At 39.2% G+C, this 11,245-nt stretch overlaps 1 protein-coding gene across 1 annotated transcript in view; it reads right to left on the bottom strand.

Annotated features, from left to right (window-relative positions):
* Positions 1–573: 573 nt before the first annotated feature.
* The window catches only part of COL28A1 (collagen type XXVIII alpha 1 chain), a 159,873-nt gene continuing 149,201 nt past the window's right edge, over positions 574–11,245 (bottom strand). The window contains exons 34-36 of the mRNA XM_046020788.1: positions 4,373–4,568; positions 2,785–2,957; positions 574–1,443 (exon numbers count right to left, since the gene is read on the bottom strand). Of these exons, the coding sequence (XP_045876744.1) occupies positions 2,785–2,957; positions 4,373–4,568 (369 nt within the window). The 3' untranslated portion in view covers positions 574–1,443. The remainder of the gene's footprint in view (positions 1,444–2,784; positions 2,958–4,372; positions 4,569–11,245) is intronic.

Raw genomic sequence — 11,245 nt, 5'->3', positions numbered from 1 at the left:
AAAAGGTAAGATAAAAAGACCAATCCCAAAGATAGGAGGACACAAATAATAAACAAGGAATTCAATTTCAGAAATCTATAAGGAACACCAGAAATTCAATAAGAAAAAGACAAACAATCCAATAGAAAAATCTTCTCCAGGGGTGCCTGGGTGGCTCAGTGGGTTAAGCCTCTGCCTTCGGCTCAGGTCATGATCTCAGGGTCCTGGGATCAAGCCCCACATGGGCCTCTCTGCTCAGTATGAGGTCTGCTTTCCCCTCTCTCTCTCTGCCTGACTCTCTGTCTATTTGTGATCTCTGTCTGTCAAATAAATAAATAAAATCTTAAAAAAAAAAGAAAAATCTTCTCCAAATACCAATAGACACTTCACAGAAGCCTTAGTATAGATAGTAAACAAATATGCTAAGATGCCTCCAGAGAAAGTCAGGTTAAAATAAAATACCATTTTATACCCACTATTAGCAAAATGAAGAAGTCTGACAATACTAAGTGTTGACAAGAATATCAAATAATGGAAACTCTTTTATACATCTGGTGGGACTTTGAAATGAACTGGTTTAAACAGTCTGGGAAAAAATTGGTATAATATACTAGTTTTGAATGCTTATATGCCCTGCAACCCTAAAATTCCATCTTAGGGTATATATTCTGGACAAACACTAGTATACATGCACCCAAATCTATCTAAGAGCATTTACAGCAACACTGATGGACCGGGGGGGGGGGGGGCGGGAAATTAAATAAGAAACAATTTAATCATAGACAAGGAAATGGTTAAATATGTTGTGATATAGTCACTCGAATATGATACAACTTTGAAAGTAAATGGACGTGTGAATTATAATGTAATGACACACCAAGTTGCAAAGAATTTCACGAAACAAATTTTCTAAAGTTCAAAAAAAGTTAAATGATGTAAGTTATTTAGGAATACATTTAGATATGGTAGAACACATGGATTAATGATAACATTGAATGATAATAGCAAGTTGCAGAAGACTAGAATATGACCCCATTTTTACAAAGGTCTAAAATAAGCAAAACTATGTATTGTGGAGAGCAACATAGAGATATATGTAATTTTCCATGTCAAATTATATATAAAAACCCAATAGCAAAGTGAAATGGTAAACACACAATTCAAGAAGGGTTATCCCTGGCAGTAAACAGGGAGCTAGGATTGGAAAAGTCCACACAGGAAACTTCAACAGAATTGATTGTGTTTGGTTCACTGTCACTGCGATATATTCACTGATGTTTAGTTTTATTATCATTTTGGTAACTCACAAGTATGTTGCATATATTCTTTTGTGGTACCAAATACTATCTAATAGAATCTTAATTAAGCCACACAAAATTGGTTTGTTCAGATGGCTGTTCTTCCAGCCCCCTCCTCCTTCAGTGCCCTGTTTTGTACTGTCAAACTTGAATGAGGGTCATAGGCCTGAAAGAAGAAAAAAGTGTGTTGAAGATGACATATACACAAATGCTATCTCAGCACAGCTCAGAGCTAATGATCTTTCCTGGCTCGATGTCCCATAATTGTTATAAAGTGACAGAGCCCATTCTCTGTTACACTGTTGGATTGTATTTCAATATGGTGGCTCATTCTCCGGTGGAAGTCTTGTCTTTAAAATACCCTGTTTAGGGCACCTGGGTGGCTCAGTGGGTTAAGCCTCTACCTTCAGCTCAGGTCATGATCTCAGGGTCCTGGGATTGAGCCCCGCATTGGGCTATCTGCTTGGCAGGGAGCCTGCTCCCCCCTTTCTCTCTGCCTGCCTCTCTGCCTACTTGAGATCTATCTCTCTCTCTCTGTCAAATAAATAAATAAAATATTTTTTAAAAAATACCCTGTTTAAGAGTGGATGTGGGCTTCAAGGAATGCCTGGCTATCAAGTGCCTTCTCATTCTGCCCCCTAACATTGAAAGTCTCACTTACATATTTTAAAGGAAGGGTGGAAAGAATTCCTATGTCTAAATTACAAGTTTTGTTTTTCATATGGAGTTCAAACACAACAAAGCCTTTGTTACCAAACATGTTGGAGGATCGGGGAGTAATAATTGTTAATAAATTTGAGTTAAGTAATTTTCGTTCAGATTGGTTTCTCTATCCCTTTCACAGCTAGCAGGGCAAAAATCTAACCACCCTCAGCACCTACCTCACTCCTATTCCAGTGCCTCTCATCTCCCAGAGTCACCATCGTGCTGGGATTCCTCCAAGTAGGATGTCTTTCTTATCTCGCCACCTGCTATGCACAGATATGCTCCCATCCCTTCTAATTCCCAAACTCAAATGCTTCCCTACCATCTCCTTTGCTACAGGCAGGGCTATAAGGGGGTGGGGCCTAAGGCCAGTGAGAGGGACTGGAGGTTGGCGGAGATGAGGAGGTTGGGACAGGACAAGAGTTTAATTCAACATAATGCATCAAATAAGAATTAATGGCCATCAGAACCACATCACAGGCTGTGATGTAGCTAGACCTTGTGCATTAAGATTACACATCCCCGACTCAAATCCCCCTGTTATGCCCCTTTTTAGGTGGGTAACTGTTCAGAAGTCCCTGAACTTCTCAGAACCTCAGCTTCTTTGCCGATAACAATAATTACTACCTATATCCTAGGGTAGTTATAAGGATGCAACTATGCTTATAAATTATAAGTACTCGGTATAGACTCAAATGTGGGGTTTTATTTGTATTGGGTGGATATGTTGAAATTATAGAGGTTCTTTCTAGGTTTGCTGATGGAGATGCAGCCTTGACTTATTAGGGGTTGGTTCACTTACTCATCCTTGAACGCAGATTTCTTGACATTCGTGTTCACTGTTGAATCTATTTCCTGAGCCATTACAGCCACTGAACCAAAAGCGGGCACAGGAGTTGACCTGTTTGTCATAATACCACCGAACCACGTATTCGCCACAGTTACCTGGCTTCAGGGCTTCCAAGCATCTAGGATCTAGAGTGAGAAAAGGATAGTGTGTTATTATAGGTTTCTCTTTCCCTGAAAAGATGAAAAGTGAGAGTTTCATGAAGTTTATTCCCCATGCACCCTAATGCGCCAAGTAAGAAAATGTGGTTCCAAGTTAAAACAGGTTCCCTGCTAGCTAAAATACTTCCTCCACCACCTGCCACGTCACCATTAAGTGCTCCTTTGAAAACATAAGTTTTTGATCTTCATGAAACCTTATTAAAAGTGGAGTTCTTGGGGTGCCTGAGTGACTCATTCGGTTAAGGGTCCAACTCTTGATTTCAGCTCAGGTCATGATCTCAGGGTGTGAGATGAAGCCCCGTGTTGGGCTCTATGCTCAGTGGGGAGCCAGCTTCAGATTCTCTCTCTCCCTCTCCCTCTGTCACTCTCCCCACTCTCCCTCTAAATTAAAAAAAAAAAAAATTCTTTAAAAAGAGTAGTTTCTATAGGACAACAAAAACATGAGCTTTTAATGTCTATTTATGAATAAATCTAAGAAACACTTCCACTGTAAAGAAAAATAACAAAAAGGAGAAGTACAATAATAAAGCCATTCATTAAATCCCTTTTTGTTTCGTGGTACTCCTTGTGCTTTGATTAGTATTCCTTACCGGAAGAAGTGATTCCAAGATGAAAAAAGCCACAAACACCAAATAGGTACTTGCTGCTTGAGACTTGTGTTCTGTGAGACAGTTTGTGTGCTGCAAGCTTCATTTCTCAAACAAAACAAGCCCTCTCTCCATCTCCCAGAATCGCTTCCCCAGACAGGGAGCAGATCTCAATTCCTTTATTTTCTAAAACTAACCTTCAAGCCCACTTCTCCTCTGAAGACTCCTTAGACCAAATGGGAAAGAGTAGACTTTCACTATCTCCACTCTTAAAAATAATAACTAAATAATGTATATTGTATAACTTGTCAAGCTAATCTCTGAGCTTCTTTTGGGCAAGGATCTTGTCTCTCTGGCATGTCTTTCAGACACTCTTTGTGTAATGATTAATTTCTATAGATAGTAACTCCACAGAAGATATGTTGAGGAGCAGGAATCTAGATTCTAGCTTTTTTCTCTTCCACAATCTAGAGGTCAAAAATTCAAATGTTTGTATGTGTCAAGGCCACGTGTAAGACAACAGGGAGTGGTAGGCTATGGGACATGAGAACACAAGCCTCTCTAAAGGCATTTACATTTTAAAAAACAATGAACATTATAAGAACTTTAAAATTTTTTATTGACCAAATTTGTTCTATAGCCAGTGTTTTAATTTGACATATAATAAAATGAAAAGTGTCTTTTGTCCTCCCTCTAGAGTCAAAACATGTTCCTTCTGAACGAGAGTTAAGAGCCCACCCTTTCAGGGCCTTGACATTGTAGACACACAGCAGCTGATTGGCAGGTGTCTCTTACCTTTGTGCACCAACTTTTCTGGCTGGAAGTCCAAGATGGGGCTTGGAATTCCGGTTTCCAGACCCTCTGCCCTATTCTCAGGGAGATCAGGCAATGGCCCCTTGGTGGTAGTGGCCTCAGGTGAAGGACTGGTGGTCTGGCTCTCAGCCCAGATAGGCTCTGGAGACTCGTTCTCTTTGTCCTGGGCTCCAGAGACCTATGGGGGAAAAAAAAATCACATTTTGTTTCTGGTGATATCAAGTCAGAAAAGGTAGTTTGCTTTGGGGAACATTTAAGGAAAAATTCAGCAGTGCTTCTTCTCCCCAAATCTCCAATGTTATTTCAATCAAAGCTCAGGAAATGACGCCCCTCTTCTATGTCATGCATTGCCGAGTACCCAAGTTATGGACCCTCACACTGCCTCACACCGATGCTTTTGTGCTGAGCCTTTCAGAGAGATCCACATGCAGGGCATGAGAAGTATGAGCTCAGGAGTAATCTTTTTTTCATAGTTACTGGCATGAGGAAGGGGAAATAACTATTAGCTTCTTTGACCCTTTTTTAAAAATAGCCTTTCCTTCTCCATTTATTAACACTAGAGAAATTAACAATATATTCCAAAATATCTACAACAAACTCTCAGTTGATTTTGAGCTTGGGAATGGGGGCAGCAGAGACAGCTGAAATAAAAACAGTAGCAATCACTTTTCATCTCATTCTACTATCTGGACTCCAGCAAATGTCAATGGTGCAGGATGCTTGGCTCCTAAGAAGTTCTAGAAATGTGTGTTAGCTAAGGAACAAAGGGATATAATTTCAAAAGCAAGTTTTCTGGACTCAAGTCTCCACGTTTTATCAAAATTTATGATACATAATGAGACAAGGAAAAAAAGGTATTTTGCTTCAAAAAAAAAAAAAAGGTCCTGTCAGTTATTTTTATCTACCATTGCCAGGGGCAAGGTCAATCTTTTCGGGGACCAATTAAGTTCTTTTACCTTTTTTCCCTTGGCCTCCAGCTACAGGGAATGGAATCAGTCGCTTATCTTGGTCTTGGCACAGGATGATGATTTATCCTTTCAAGACCCTCTTTTTTTTTTCCTTTTTGTTTAATTATTTAAATAGGCAAATCTGTGAACTATGTAAAGTCATTTTTGATGCCTTCTTGCCTGTAGTTCCTATCATCCTATCATCCTGTGACCAGAGCCAGCTGTCACCATGGTATTTTATGGTCCTAGTAAAATATATGGAACCATAATATATTAAATTAAAAAAATAAATAAAAACCCCAATACTACAGCATATTTTTCATTTAAAAAAAATGCACATAGGAAACAAATTGAGGTAAAACTACACTTGAATATCAACAATGATTATTTCTGGGATCTGCTAAGCTACGGTGCTTTTGATTCTCTCCACACACACACATGTGCATGCATGAGGAAGGGCTAATCAATTCTGTCACTCACGTGTGCAGATCTTTACAATGATTAAAGTACTACCAGGTAAATAAAAGTAAACATTTCTGTTGGTACTAGTCTGGTCATCAGCCTGAGAGAAAAGGCACTCAATTTAAATACAGTTCTGACTTTTCACTAGCCCCAAAACTCAACTTTTGGGACAAATGGAGGTAAAACTGGGCCACTTGGCTTTCTTCTTTCTTTGAGAATGATCTTGTGTGTACGTATATCGATTTGAATGTGAGCTTTTGTAATCATCATTGAACAAAAGAAGTTGAAGGCTAAAGGAAAGTTTTGTGAGTACTTCATTTCCTATAGGGGAATCTAAAGCTCCGAATGATTGAAGAACTTGCCCCGAATCATTGGTAAGCTAGTGGTGAAATTTGAGAAATGCCTGTTTCAAGAAAGAAATACAGTTTTTTTGGTGTTGTTTCATTTGCTTGCACATATTTTGTTAAGGAAAAAATAAGTTAAAAGCTTGACTAGGAGTAGTTTATCAAACATAAAAAAGCCAACAGCTATGAGGCTACAATTTAGGTACCCTGTCAGGTGAGAAGATTCCTTTGAGGAAGTGTACCAGACAGACAGACAATTTAGGTACCCTGTCAGGTGAGAAGATTCCTTTGAGGAAGTGTACCTTGAAGTGATTTCTTCAAGGAATTACTTTGGCCTTAAAACCATTACCTTGGGGCCCCTGAGTGGCTCAGTGGGTTAAAGCCTCTGCCTTCAGCTCAGGTCAGGATCTCAGGGTCCTGGGATTGAACCCCACATTGGCCTCCCTGCTTGGCAGGGAGCCTGCTCCCCCTCTCTCTGCCTGCCTCTCTGCCCACTTGTGATCTCTCTAAATAAAAAAATAAAACCTTAAAAAAAAATTGCCTTGTTCAAGCCTTAAGGCCTCATAAGCTATTCTTGACCTCTCGTAAGTTTAGGAGTGTGTGTTTGCTTTCTCAATCATGGCATTTGAGAATTTTGACTACTACTGCTCCCTCAGGTTTTAGCACAAGTGAAAATATTTTTTTTTTTTCATAAAGGAGAACAATTTTATCTTTTGGTTACATGAGATCTCAGATTATTTAACAAAGGTATAATTACCATGATTTGCCATTTTTATAATTTTCTTATTACAAAAACATTCATTGAAGGGAATTTAGAAAATTTGGACAAGCAACAAGAAGAAAATAAAAATCACAAGGGATCCCATCTCCCAGAAATAATCATTGTTGTTATTCAACTTCATCCATTTTACCTCAATTTGTTTCCTATGTGCATTTTTTAAAATGAAAAATATGCTGTAGTGTTGGGTTTTTATTTTTTTTTAATTTATTATATTATGGTTCCATATATTTTACTGTGACCATAAAATACCATGTAATTACATAACTATATTTAAATATACAACAACATTCATTTTAAACATTCAATTTCTTTGCTCTTTTTTTCCTGTTGGAAACCACTGTGCTGATGGCTGGACTGAGGAACACACATATTCGAGGCTTCTGTAAACATAGTCTTCTCCAGAAAAATCTTACAATTTCCACTCTCACCAGTTAAATGTCTTTTCTTAAAGGACCACTATTTATTAGCTATTTTGAATGCAAAGAGATAGTTACTAGTTTGATAGGTGAGAAACTCTTCAACGGTGGTACAAAGGCCATCCACAGTCTGTCTCCTACACACATGAACAACCTCGTGGCACCCCAGGTGATGACCTTTCATTTCTTCCTCTTTATTCTTCCTCAGGCCCTCTCCCTCTGGCCCTCAAAGTTACCATCCCCCCAGGGCAAGACTTTGCCCTGTAACCCAGTCAGTACTTATGCTCTCCTTCCAGTTAGTGCACAGCATGTCCTAAGGCTCCTCTGCTTGGCCTCCAATCATAGAGAAGTTAGCCTTTACTCTAACACTATTTGTCTATCATTTCCAGTTTCACACATGTTAACTATCACCTCCCTGATAAAAGAAGTTAAACTGTGTCACATTTTCCATTTTCATCTCTATCCTTTTTTTCCTTCCTTTCTGTCTTCTTTCTAAAAATCTTTATAGCATAAACCAGCAAATAGTAGCCACTAGATAAATTCAGACAGGGCTAGAGGGAGAGAGAAGGAAAGAGGGGGCTTTGTTTTTTTATTTTGTTTTTTTTAGTAGTTGCACAGTATGGCTGTGTCATTTATTTATTATTACTTTTTAAATACATTTTATTAACATCACAGGTCTGTGATTCAGCAGTCTTACACAATTCACAGCACTCACCACAACACATACCCGCCCCAATGTCCACCCTCCAGCCACCCCATCCCTTCCCCCCCCCCACCTCCAGCAACCCTCAGTTTATTTCCTGAGATTAAGAGTCTTGTATGGCTTGTAAGAGGGGAATTTGGATTGATTATTCCATTCCTTTAGGTTTTATGTCATCGTTTTAAAATAAAAAACTAGACCCTAACATGACTTCTGTCTCTAAAAGTGGGATCTAAGCAGTCTCAAACTTGACAGGCAGAACGCACACCACAGTCACTGCCTCTGAAGAGAAGAGAAGGGGGAGGAGGATCAGACTGAAGACACACAAACACGTACTTGAACTTTATCCCAGCGAGAGTGAGTGAACAAATGCGAATAGGATATTTCCTTTAAGAATGAGTATAGTATGACTGGACAACGCATAGAATTTTACTTGAACAGGATATTAGGAGAAAATACGGATGTACTCAAATGTTTTTGTTATTTTTCCTAATGTACTGTCATGGAGGCTTAATACCTAGTTAAAATATATGCCATTGTATTATATACAGGTTTTTTAAAGGTAATTCAGCCAAAATGGAATTATATATAGGAGAAATAATTCAATGAGGTTATTTTTAAGAGTAAAAAAATAAATGAAATGAAATGATGCTATCGACAAGAAATGAATAAACAGGAAAGCTTGTAGAAGAGTGAAATAGGACAAGAGTTTTGAGACCATATTATTAATATAGACAAGAAATGATCAGACCTCAGTCTCAGTAGAGGATGGATGAGGAGAAAAGAGTTGATGGCACGGATATAGAGATGATAAAAACAGACCAAAGACGACAATACCAACAAGTGTGGAAGATAAAATAACAATAGAACTACAGACGTGTTCCAGGTTTCTTGCCAGGTGCCTGGTGGGACTCTACCTCTACGGAAGACGGTCAGGAGAAGTTACATTGTGAACATATTTCATGTTGAATGCCTGCAAAACACTCAGAATAAGATCTGCATGATCAAAAATGTGAATCTGGGGTCCAGGAGAAAAGTCTGGACTAGGGAGGCAGATTGGAGAGTTGTTAACATAAGGAAGAGAAGAAGGCTAAGGGCCAATCTTAGAAAAGTAAAGAGTTTAATATTTAAGGAGTAAACAGAGAAAGTGAAACCCCAGAAACAAATGAGAAAGAATGCTAAGGTGGTTGGGAGGGGAACAAAGAGAAAGAAGACTCTCAAAACCAAAGAAAGGAGTGACATGGTGTTTGATGCAAAAGAGAAAATAAGGGGACAGCAATAAGGATGTGGCAATTAGGGTATTGTTGGTCATTCTTCCAGCAGAGTTTCAGTGACATATCAGAGGAAGTAGCCTGATGTTGGAGGTTTTCCCAAGTGAAGGGAACTGAGAAAGTTGAGGGGGAAGAAAGGAAAATGTGTGTGGTGTGTGTGTGTGTGTGTGTGTGTTTGACAAAGAGGCGGAGACTGCAGAGACTGGCCTATGGAATTGTTTTATTATAAAAAGATAGAGAAAGGATAGTAACAAGAGGGACATGAACTAAGAGAGGGTTAAAGGATCTTTTTAGATGGGAGAATCTGAAGCTTATTTACTAGCTATAGGGAAGGAGTCAGAAATATTGGCAGGAAAGGAAATATTGGCACGACAATGAAGCAAGGTCCGAGTTTTGGAAGAGGCAGAAGAGAATGGGCCTCAGAGCACAGGCAGGAGACTAAAAGTTACCACAACAGAACCGAGGATAGAGCCTATGGTCATATTTTAGGATGAAGGGACGCAAGGGACACATCCAGTTCCAGTATCAAGTCAGAACTTGTCCAGGGCTCTCATTTTTTAAAACCTTGCCAGCGGAACCCATTTCAGAAGTGGCCTTCTCTAGACCGATCTCGGGGTGAAGTAAGAATGAGTAAATACTGCAGGGAAAGAAAGGTGAGACATGGGAGAGCCAGCAAGAGTGAAAATAAGATAAAGACCTTGCAGCAGCAATATGATAATGACAGGAGGGGAGAAATGAGGCAGGTGGCATGGGGACCAGGGATAGGGTCTTACTAAATGAGAAGGGGGACATAGAGAGGGTGGGACGCCAGCAGTCAGCCCGCTGTGTTCGTTTCCTGTCATTTACATCAATAAGGTGTACATTTCCTCCATGGAAGTGAGCATTGGCCTACGTGTCCTGATAATAATACAGGCGAGGAGAAGATTCACAACTTCCCACTTCTTCCACCACCTTCTCCACCTGGTGCAGAGCTACCCACAGGGACCCGTCCCATACTCACTTTACTCTCCCCTTCACTGGCTTGTTGTAGAATCACTGCACAGAAATCCCACAACCTCCTTTCCACCAAGAGGAATATGTCTCTGAGGCCAATTATCTAAGTTGCTTGCAATCAAGGAACAAATTTTCATAATACAAAAAGAAGCTTTATGGAAAAGGTAGACAGGGCCTCTTTCTTTCCTATTCTTTCAACTGGAAAGAGAAATCTAGAATATTGTTATAAGAAACAAGTTCCAGTGAACAAACCACCTGTGTGCTGCCATGACTTTATTAATGTATTTAGAATGACAAAAAGTTATTTCAAGTAGGAAATTGATATGTTTATTTGCTTAATGGACCGTTAATGGATATAACCAATTAGTCTGACTAAATGGTGTTTACTTGATTCTATTGTCCCACTCCCATTTATATCTTAGAAATCTTAACCTAACTGGCTAAATCCAGAAAGAGAAGGATTTTTTTTAAAACAGTATAATTTATGCCTTTCACTGAGGAACATTTTCTCTTTTAGCCTAACATTTGGTATAGGACTCCTTGGGCCACTAAGTATTTACTGAGCATCTACGGTGTGAAAGATGAAACATATTTTAAGTCATGAGTGGGATACCAATTTAATTAGACACAGATCATGTTCTCAAGGAATTCAAATCCAGTAGGAGAGTTGAGGTATGTACATAAATTAGTAACAAGGTAGAATGTTACAAATCCCAAAGCAAGTACTACTGGTCCTGAGATTTCAGGAGAAGAACAGAGTAGAATGGATGTGCATGTTTAGCTTCCCAAGACTGGACTGAAAGAGTAATAGAGGAGGGGGTTATGAATTTAGTAGGAGTTATGAATTTAGTAGAAGTTGGGAAATCTGTCTGCTCTCTGTATTTCCCAACATACCCATGCACAGATGTTTAGTGAACCTCAAGCTCATCCACGATAAGCTA

Source organism: Meles meles, chromosome 10 (assembly GCF_922984935.1).
Source record: "Meles meles chromosome 10, mMelMel3.1 paternal haplotype, whole genome shotgun sequence".
NCBI classification, from domain to species: Eukaryota; Metazoa; Chordata; class Mammalia; order Carnivora; family Mustelidae; genus Meles; species Meles meles.
Note: the sequence above shows the minus strand (reverse complement) of the source record. Positions and strands in the feature narration are given on the sequence as shown.